General features: G+C 41.9%; 1 protein-coding gene across 1 annotated transcript; it reads right to left on the bottom strand.

Moving 5' to 3' along the window:
• Positions 1 to 2,560: 2,560 nt before the first annotated feature.
• On the bottom strand, positions 2,561 to 7,323 carry mymk (myomaker, myoblast fusion factor). Its single transcript, XM_083784031.1, has 6 exons — positions 6,743 to 7,323; positions 6,151 to 6,265; positions 5,359 to 5,507; positions 5,087 to 5,203; positions 4,646 to 4,786; positions 2,561 to 3,667 (listed from the first exon to the last, which is right to left on the bottom strand). The coding sequence occupies exons 1-6, from the start codon at positions 6,875 to 6,877 to the stop codon at positions 3,473 to 3,475; spliced, it is 852 nt and encodes a 283-aa protein (XP_083640157.1). The 5' UTR covers positions 6,878 to 7,323; the 3' UTR covers positions 2,561 to 3,472.
• Positions 7,324 to 11,112: the final 3,789 nt, after the last annotated feature.

Raw genomic sequence — 11,112 nt, 5'->3', positions numbered from 1 at the left:
ACATATTAAATGTAATGATTTTTTTTCCCACAATCTTTTTTATGTGGTATGTTGTGAGCTTGTACTGTACATTTTCACTAAATATGCATGTACTTTGAGACTTGCCCATATGCATTGCCCAAAAGTTTGAAAATCACTACCATCCATAATCTAGTCCCCATAAACAGCTGTGTACGCCTTGCGGAGCCATGAGGCCCCTAGGGCAGGAGTCTCCTGTTCTGGTAGTGTGTACGCCTTGCGGAGCCATGAGGCCCCTAGGGCAGGAGCCTATCGGAGGAGCCCATCACAGTTCCTGTGATGTATGATTTCCAAAGTCCAAATTATGTATTTTAAGGCTCTATATTTTAATCAACGTGAAAACTGAAAAGGGGGTGGGGAGGGGACAAAGGAAGGTATCACAGTGTCAATTATAAATCAAATTAATTAATCAACCCATACAATATAATAAACCAGTAAATTACTACAGTGCATAATGCACTGCAATAAACCTCATAAAATAAAATCAAACAATAAAAAATAACCAACCACGATCAGTACAAGTTTGACAATAAAACAACAGTCACCTTGTTCCCCTTCCAGCTTGGTGCTATAGGTTTGTGTGACCTAGCATGTCCATCAGTTAATTGAAAACAATACAAAACCATTAAAATAACATTCCACCAAAATGCATTGTAGAGTTGTGTTTTCTGGTGATCAATGGCAACTCACGTCTTGTCCTTCCAATCCTTGTCCTTACCAACTGAGGAAGTCAGGCAGAGATAAAACCACAGCTGAACTTGATTCCAATCAATCTGATGCTCAGCAGCAGCTGGCACAATTCTGTCTCTGCATTGGTAACACTGTGATTATACATAAAAAACCACACCCCCGTGTGAAGTTAGTAGTGCAACTCCGTGTGGGGGTTCCAGGGGGGCACACAGGAACGCACCCAGGGTGCCGGCCCGGTTCCGGCGAGCCGCCCCACGTCCGAAACGGTAGAGAAATGGCTACTCAATAAAAGCATTAACTGCGGCTCCATTACACTGGGTCTTTGCTATGACCCAGCCGGGGATCAAACCTCCCAGTCTCTCAGGGCGGACACTCAGTCTAACCACAAGTCCACCGATCTGGTTTTTAACAGCTGTACTGTACTGTATATAAGCATACAATCTACCTTAGAAACAGTAATATGTTTGTAAAATGTAATAACTATTACATACTACTTAAGGTTTAGTACTGGTTGTTGTTGTTATTGTCAATGAAAATTTGCTATCAGATCATCTCTACTTGGTGGTATATACTGTAGGAGAGTGTTTTCTATAAGTCAGCTGACCCTTCTATGTATACTGACAACAACTGTGGCAACAGCTGATAGAGAGAAAGGAGTTGTACAGCACTCACAGATCTCTTGCCATAGAACGTACCCAAACTAAATACTGCAGCGCAAACATTCCCAGCATACCATGCATATATTTTTTTTGTAATTACTACCGTGTAATGGTTTCTTTCTGTTTAATTGAGTCTAATGAAAGCTGATCTTCTTAACTCTGTCTGCTGCTGTTTTCAGTAGCATGTGAAAGGCATGCCAAATATGGAATACTGGAGCAAGTTCTCTTCCACTGGTAACGAAAGTCATTTTTTTTTATTTGTTCAGATGTATTTCTTTATTATATTTAGATACCCACCAAGATTCCATTCAGCCGTGGAATGTAGGTGCAGACGACCACGAGGAGACGACCACGCTCAGAATGTTGTCAATCACCTTGTGTTGACACTGCTGTTCTGCAGTGTGGCCCGGCCCGGGCCGGCCCCTGTTTCAGATCCCTCAAACTGTGTGTATCTGCTGTGCGTGCATGCGTGCGTGCATGTGTGTGTGTGTGGGCCTCGGACCCTCAACAAAGTGGTGTGGGACAGACAGTGGTCGTAAAGGAGCTGAAAAGTGTTTCACACTCGTGCAATAAAAGGCTTGGGTTACCGTCCTGTCAGGGATGGAGAGGCGCAGCCAGCCAGGACGCCCAGTGGCCCGCCAGGTTTCTCAGCCCAGACAAAAACACCTTTCTCTGGGCACAGGAGCTGGTGGCTTGGCCTCGGCTCAAAACATTCCCGGTGGATGGGAGTTTCATTCACATATTGGCCTTAGACTGTTTTGTCTATAAGACGCGCAGAGCACGTTTGTAGTCTTTGGGTAGTGTTCGGGCAGGTGACGTGCGGCAAACGCACACCCTACGTCCCGCTGAGGTGAAAGTGGAATATGGGATACCCGGGATTGGAATTGGATTAGTGTTGCTAGACGGGGCCAAGCAGAGATTTTGTCAATGGCAAACTTCTGCTGAGTCCGTATCACTGGACTGTATTATTATAATGACTGTACAGTACTGTATGTAGTCATTTTAGCCCTATTTACTGTATGTAACCAATTTGAAGCATGAATAAGTTTACACCAACAATACAATTCGTTTATTTTCAAACTGTGAACAAATGTTCACCAAAACCAGCCCAGTTAAAAATAGCCCTCGCAATATACCAATAAATAAGCAATATATACATAAAGATTTTAGCAAAAACAATATAGAATCTCAGTATTGGACAGTATGTGGAAGGAGAACAGTGCTAAAGTTGCTTGGTCAGTGAACAGGTATTAATAGACAACTGTACACCTGTTGCCTCGGAAACATTGTCAAGGTGTAGGTCCGTTTACCGGCCAATATCTAGAGCAATTTCTACACCGGTCAAACACCTGATGCACCAGATGACATGTTTGGCACCTCAGGGATACATGAAGAGAGCGAAATGAGATTTTTACAGTCTCGTAATTCTCCCAACCGCATAGTTCCTTTCTCTGAGAGAGAGAGAGATTGAAAGAGGAAAAGCGGAGGCGGGAACAGAGAGAGAAAAGGGAGCAGACGAAGGGTCTCTCTTGAGGAACATTTCAAAATACAATTTATATATTTTGGAGAGATAAACCATCTGTTGGTTTGTGCTACTCACAAATTTTCCAGTCAGTTTTACTGGCTTGACTCTAAAAGAAAAAGTCCTTCTCACTGTGTTCTTAGGTATAGGTTCTTAGTGTCCTGATGTCTGCACAGGCATTTTAGATAGACATCCATGTCCTTATAGGGTCCTCTGATGGCACGGGAGTCTGATTTGACCCTTGTTCTTGCCTATAGGTTCTATAGCCAACGGCAGAAACCAAGTTTGTTTTCGCCCACTGGCCACAATAGCTGGCGGAGTCCAAAATTCACCAGCCACCGTCATTATCTTATACCAGCCAAATATGATTTTTGGAATATACATAAAGAAACCTCCAAATTACAGTAGATTGTCTGCCAAAGTGTAAAGTAGACTCACCAGCCACAGCAAAGATTTACCCACATTTGGCTGATGACTGTTAAATCCCCTTGTCTCTTTGCGTCTTTAGAATGACGTCTTACTACGTTTGACCAGCCAATATGTGTGACCTTAAGTTTAGAAGTCCACTTGTGACCCCGAGGGGTCACTTCCAGCCATTCAACTCCTTGAGCTTTCTTATGGTGTTTCCTTTGATAGGTGTAGATGGAGGGTCGTATAGAGGTAGAGTCGGGGTGCTGCTGCAGGTTCGGAGCGTGGGAAATGTCCAAATGGTCCGGGTCTTTTTTGTCTTTTTCATCTGCTTGTTCTTCTCTTCCTTTGAAGAGCCGGGGGACATAGACTGGTAGTATGCAAAAGAAAATAAAGTAAGTTAGTAATTTATTTGAAAGATTTCTTAGCAATCCATCAATTATCTTTGCTGTCGGGCAGAAACCTCTTATCTCTTTTTGTGTTTTTTCACGAGATTTAACGTCATATTTGATCATACTACAGTTATAAGGTATCAAAAGGAGCAGATCTACTCATGGCACGCTTTGAGCTTGTTGATGTGCTGCTTAAGAATTTGAATTTGGCCCAGGCCGTAGCGTAACGGTCTGGGCACCGGACTGGTAATCCAGTCGCAGTGTGCCGCGGGTTCGACTCCCGGACCCGACACGGCCTTTACTGCATGTCATCCCCCCATCTCTCTCCCGTTTCCTGTCAGCCTACTGTCTGTCCCTTAAAAAATCAATAAAAGGCGTAAGCCGCAAAAAAATATCTTAAAAAAAAAAAAGAAAAAAAAAAAAAGAATTTGAATTTGAATCCTGAAAAGTCATAGTTTGGTGCACCCGACATAAACGTTATAATAACGGTGGTCCTGCTCTCTGTTGCACAGTGGGTAAAGCCTTATACTGCCAGTGTTAGCACTTCCGTTCCCCACATGGCAATAACATATACCAATGGTAAGGGTTTCTATTAACATTCGAGTGCTACATGTATAGGGCGGTGATGATGTCAATTTACATTTTACCACATTAACTCTGGCGTCCCCAATTTAATTTGAGGCATATATGTCATAAAGAACATTTCAACATTTCTTGAAAATCTACAAGCTACAACATCTACAAGGTGACATCAGCTATTTTCGAATAGCTTGAGTATAAAATAAGTTGTTAAGTGGTACAATATTTTCCAGAGTAAAAATAAATAAAAGTGCAACTGGCACTATCGATCTCAGTGTTATTTTCTGCAGTTTAGCCCTGCTCTGAACTGCATGGATCACTGCTGATCCTACTAACACGTCGAGAGTGATCGAGAGATTAAAAAAGGCATCACATACACAGCAGCAGAGTGTGTAGCAGCTGAGCTTGGCTGCGTTTCGTTCCGTCCCAGCATAACGATTCTTTTTGGGTAGCAGCAGCACGAAGGACACAGCCAGCGACAGATGATAGAAACTGTGGACATAGGCATAGTCCCATTCCTGTATTGAGGAGAGTGACAATTTGGCGAATCAGTGGACAATGCACTCCATAAAAAAGCATTTTAAGGCTTTCACAACTGGTGCCAGATCTTAAGATATCTATACACACTTAAATGGTCAACCTTCTCAGTAAGAAGTTTTAAATTAGATTTACTGGCAACGTTATATTGTAGCTGGTAAGCTCTTTGGAAATAATGTTCCTGTAAATCCTATTCCTGATTTACTTGAATTATATGTAAGGATTAGCTCTGATGTGAGGAATGGGTCGGCGATAGATACAGACATGCAGTACACACTTACCTCAAAGTAGAAACGCAGCATTAGAGCCAGAGCTCCAAAACAGCATCCTGGCCCCACCTGCTGTGTGTATACACTCTTCTCTGGATACACAGCCTTGATCTCCTTCATCTTCTGGAGCTGCAATAACAGGCAACAGTTGCTGTTGTTCCTGTACAAATGCAACCAAATGGATTCATTTGGTTACATCTGTACACTGAGTTACACATGTAAACGTTTAATTGAGGATTTCACTGGGAACCATGGAATAGATATTCCCAAATGGTCCTCCTCACCCATTTGATGGTTATGATGAAGACGGCTGAACCAATTGGTCCAGCATATATTCCATAGCCCCAGCGGTCCTGGTATATCCTCACAGCAATGGACAACACTCCAAACATGGTTATACTGGAACGCTTTGGCTCATCAAAGTCTCCGAGAGCTGGGACATGGGCCACAACAAAGGATAGATTAATACAATAGGATAGACACAGTGTATAAATGATGACATTAAAATGTCAGACCTTTCTTTTGAAAGGAAAATGCATGTGGTCTCTGAGACCATGAGCATAAGATAAACACAAACAGTTCCTTTGAGACGTGAGGTGAAGTGTGTGTGTGTGTGTGTGTGTGTGTGCGTGTGCACGTGCGCACGCGGGTATGTGCGTGCATGCAGTGTGGGTGTGTGTGTGCTTATGTATGAAAGCCTGATTAAAAAGCACCTCTGAACATATGTGAGAGACCGTGCAGACACGACACATGCTAGTATCAACAACTGCTCAGTCACACTGCACACAGTTCAAAGAGAATGCAAGAACCACAGCAACAACTGTGCAATCCTCAGCCTTAATTTAACTCTTCAGAGTGAACAAATGTGGTTCCATTTGTACACTAAATTAACTTTGAGATTTTACAGTAGGATTTTACTGTCTCACCGAAGAAGAGGTACTAGTATGACACATTGTTTGTTGAAAGGATCAGACCTGTTTCAGTTACTTAAGAGTCCCTTTTGACAACTTACAACTTACAACACAGCATACATAGTCATATTGTTGTTATGTGCCATTCTGTATGTTTCTACTCACCTATGAGAGTGACCCACATAGAGAGAGCAGTGCCATATACACTGAAGTATTCCATAATGTCATACTGCATGAAGCACAGGAGGGAGAGGCCTGGACTGTCACATGCATGGTAAATCTGTTGCACAACAGAAAGCTTCAGGAAAAAGTGCCATACTGTAGGTACAGCAGCATCATAATATCAGGGTTTTATGTAATTGCAAAATGTGGGACAACACCTCAAAAACTCAATCATAAAGTTTGTAAAGTAGTTTTGACAAATTGCAAAAAACTAACAAATAAACAAACTATTATTATATATTGGCAAAAATAATAATAAAAGGAGATATTAGCTTTGATACACTCATACAACATTTTTGCCTTCAACTTCTTGTTTATAACCCAAAATGACTGGATATACAGGTTTTGTAGCAATTGTAGAAATAATAGATCTTAATTGTCAAATGTTTAAGCATGTTCTAATCATATTATATAACATTTTGGAAAAATAGTCAATTTAAGTGCCCACTCTTCCTCATGCCCACCTATATCCTGTTACCATCTCATTGACACAGTGACAGTGTTCTCTCCCTTTCCAATTGCTGGTGGGGCTTACCGCTGTGAAGAACATTGTGAAGAAGTAAACCATGGCCTCCATGTGGAACCCTCTCTTGGCTGCCACGCTGGCTGCAGGCAGAAACACCAGGCTACTAATGGTAGGAAGCAGCAACTTAGCGATAAACGCACCCATGCTGGACGGCTGGCAAATACAACAAGTCTTATTATTATGTGAATCTCTGCAGGTGGGAAGATATTAGTAACCAATAACCAAGTTATAGAACGATTATTATCAGCTGAAGATTTGTAGTACAGCAGATATCCTCAGGTTTTCAAGTCCTTGTGAATGTGAAGTGAGTTTTAGAATGAGACTGCGTGGACGGCACATGTGCGCTCTTGCATGTGATGAACACACGGTCAGCTGTCTTTGTAGGCCCCTTTAAAGTTTAAATGTCCCCCAGCTAATCACACAGGCATGGTCCAGTCCCAGTGAGGCCTGTGCATCATCGCTGGACAGCTGTCTGCATAACATGAGAGGGGAGAGAGAGACTGGGAGAGCTAGTGCTCACACATATTTGCAGTGGTGAAAGAAGTACTCAGATTTTTCACTCAAGTAAAAGTAAAAGTTAGTTACTTTCTACCACTGTATATTTGTGGAGTCTTACTCTCAAATGCCTAGGTCAAATTATGTAGTTCCCATAATTATACTTCTTAATGTGTTTTATCCTGTTTGTACTAAATGGGTGGTTTTCAGTGGCATCAAGACAAGACAAAACCGATAGTGTTAGATAGATTGTCACCCATAGAAATGTTATAATTCAATCCAATGTTTGCCACAACTCTTATTGCAAACACAGACAATCTAGTCCCCGAGAGGGTTGCATAAAATGTATTATTTTGCAAATGCTATTCATCAATTTACAATTTACAATTTAGGCATTTAGCAGACGCTCTTAATCCAGAGCGATTTACATTAAGCAATAACAAAAAAGCATGGGAATACATCACATAAAAATGTATCATGAAACATGCGTAAGCTAAGAAAGTAACAGTGGAATATCTATATAATGAAACTATACATATAAACTATACATATATACTACTATGCTATACATATGTACTATGACATGCTATGACTACATACATTGCAATTATAGTGCTGTCTACATAACATGCTATAAGTCTGTATCAAATGCTATCTAAGTCTACAGAAATGCTATGTATCTAAGGGGGTGGGGTAAGTGCTATGGGCCATGATGGAGTCTGAAAAGGTGGGTTTTCATTTCATTCATAGGGAAACAAGACCGCTATCCCTTTTAGACAAAGTGTTTGACTGTAATCTGTTGCTGTTTTACATTTCCTGCTAATAAACTATTCAATCAAACAATCAATCAGTAGGTTTACGGACACTTTGCAAGTCAATAGGACTCTTAGGAGGCATGCAGAGGTGGAATTATACACAGATTTCTGTTTCTTGTGGCAGTATAATGTCGTAGTCACATTAAAGTGAAGGAATTCTCCCAAAGATTAGTTTAATGATAGATGGTAAATATTTTTGGTGTGGAAATATGCCCTTCTCTAGCTCCATTGGAGCAGTAAGTGGTGTGAGTGGGTAAAATCATAGAGTTGAAACCACCAAAAAATGCCACTTCTTCCCATTCGATTTTATCTCTCAATGAATCACCCAAACAAAATATTTCTGGTTTGTGGGCGATACAAACATCTGTACATGCAATTTAGCACTTAACTGATTGATTGATCATTTGTATTCTTGCCTCAGGAGAGTGCAATTATACTACAGCTTGATATGTTGCAAGTTATAATAAGGAGTACACAGCTATCTGTACTGTACAGTACTGTATCATTGTATATCATACATGAGTGCACTTTTTCCCAACTCTTTGGTATTCTTATGAAGAATCACAGAATAAAATCATTCCATGTTAGTACAGTTTTGACAGTGTAAAATGGACCCAATTGGACAAGGGTCATTTTTAGACTAATTAGAGAATTAAGGATGGGGATTTTTACTGTGTACTGTACATTGGCGTCTCGGGAGGGACAGCAGTTGGCCTCTCTTGCCCTGCCCTCAGCTGTTTGTTGCACCTGCCCCGGCCTTGAGGCATGGGACAACACAAAGGCAACAGTGTCATGGAGGGAGGATGCCCCCACCACGCCTTGTTGAATGAGTGAATGTGTAACCTGAGCAGACCGTGGACATCACTCTCTCTCGGGCCCGGCCCAGGGGAAACCCTGCGGGCAAAACCTGCCCTCTGCCGGTGACGCTGCACCTTTATGCCATCTGTACTCCGTTGTTTTGCGGTGTCATGCCCCGAAAAGAGCAGATCCACAAACTCACAACACGTAACAGATGCGATAAGTTGTGAGCTTGTAGATCAGCTGTTTTCGGCAGGTGTCACTGGGTTGTACAGTTTTCTCAATTTGAAGTCGTTTGTTTGCGCATGCAGCAGGGGAGGGAATGTGGTGATCCCCGCATCCATTCCAACACATTCTAAATGTGGGCCAGTACCAAATAGGAATGGGAAGCACTTACGGTATCCATTCATCCAAAATTAACTGTGTGTCTGTCAATGGAATAGCAAAACATGCTTGCTCATGCATGCAAGAGCGAATACTGGATTATTGCCATAGCCAAGGGTGGAAACCGATTGGAATGAATGGGGAGTGGGCTGACCCAACCCCTGTCACTGTCCCCCAACCACATCCGTTCCAATACCTGTTGGGCAACAAGGCATAGGGTCAAGTGAGGGCAATCAGGTCTTGGGTTTTGGAGTGTACTAATTACCCCAAAAGTATTTAAACACAGATGTAATTTATATTCCTGCTTATGAACCAAAATAGCTATCTTAACAAATGTGTATATTGTGTTTTTGTTTGTGTGTATGCTCCATGTGTCTGTTTGTGTGTGTGTGTGTGTGTGTTTGTGTGTGTGTGTGTGTGTGTGTGTGTGTGTGTGTGTGTGTGTGTGTGTGTGTGTGTGTGTGTGTGCGTGCGTGCGTGCATGTGTGTGGCACGTGCATGTATATCTGTGTATAGAGGGTATGCACGTGACATCATCATCATACCCGGAAGTTATGAAGTTATGTGTGAATGCCTACTGAGTGGCAAAAAAAAAATACTTTCTGGCCTTCACAGCCCATACATCCAAACAGAAAAGTCCTATCTGATTGTATTAAACAATGTTAAACGACGTTAAACTCACTTTGCCACTCGATTTGCCATTGACTTTATGCATGCGGGAATCCTGATATCTGTTACACATACCCTTTATTATTTATGGTATGTGCCTGTTGTGATGTATATCTCTGTATTATGTATTGTACGGTATGCCTAAGAACCTACACCTGATTTACACTTAGTTGCATCACGTTGTGAGCTTGTAGATCGGCTATTTTCGGTGTGTGACATCACATGCAACTAAATACAATGCAGGCTTAAATGACTTCCACAGGGAGTACAACAGCAACATCTTTCTACAGAGTGCAGAAAAATGTTCTGTAGTTCCTTTCACCTCAGGACCCTTCAGTGTAAACATGGGTGTGCTAGTGTGGGAATGCAGACCGGGCTTCCTGAATGCATCTGAATAAACACTGGGCTTCCTTTTGATTCAGTAATAAATAGCCATGTCCTCTGCCCCCTGGGCCTGCTTTTACAAATAATTCGAGGGCAGTGCTCAAGTTTCAGCCCAGCCAGTCACTCAGGACAAGAGGTGGGATCGGAGAGGGGTGGGTGAGGCGTGGGTGGTTGTATATAGTCTAAGATGAAGTTGAGATGCGTATAATTGATTCCCTCTAAAGAGTCTTGTTTAGCTTTAAACCTTTACTGTCTGTATCACAATTTGTTCTTCAGTGTATATAGAACTACATATGATATAACTTTTAAATAAACCGGAAATCACCAATTATGCGAAGTATTCTAGACATCTCAAGATGTGTAGCAGTGCACACACACACACACACACACACACACACACACACACACACACACACACACACACACACACACACACACACACACACACACACAAAGAAAATACTTTTGCTAAGGAGGAAAACAGGTTGCATATTGGTGGATTTTTGTTTGTCTGGTCATCTGTCTGTTGATGTGTCTGCCAAACAGTCTACAGCCTCCCTCCCTCCCTCCAGAGAAGAGTACCAGCCTGGATGAAGCCGGGCAAAGAGCCAAGAGGATGTCAGTTTTATGATGCTATCTGCTCTTCCCAGCTGAAGACGACCGTCCGCTAGTCACTCGAGACACGTGATCCATCAACAGACAAAAATAATCTATCGCTACTGGGCTGCACTCAGCTGAACCTGAAGTTTTTATTTGTCAAATGTGATGTTTGTCAAACTTAATATTAGTTTATTTGTATAGCCTATATCATAATTACCTATCAAGGACAGGCTT

Source organism: Protomyctophum parallelum, assembly GCF_964188405.1.
Source record: "Protomyctophum parallelum genome assembly, chromosome: 15".
Taxonomy (NCBI): Eukaryota; Metazoa; Chordata; class Actinopteri; order Myctophiformes; family Myctophidae; genus Protomyctophum; species Protomyctophum parallelum.
Note: the sequence above shows the minus strand (reverse complement) of the source record. Positions and strands in the feature narration are given on the sequence as shown.

Coding starts and splice junctions, on each gene's coding strand:
- mymk (XM_083784031.1), bottom strand. CDS start 6,877: ATGGGTGCGTTTATCGCTAAGTTGCTGCTTCCTACCATTAGTAGCCTG. Junction 5,508..6,150: donor TATGTGGGTCACTCTCATAG/GTGAGTAGAAAC, acceptor CCCATGTCCCAG/CTCTCGGAGACTTTGATGAG. Junction 4,787..5,086: donor TGCTGCGTTTCTACTTTGAG/GTAAGTGTGTAC, acceptor TCCTCAATACAG/GAATGGGACTATGCCTATGT.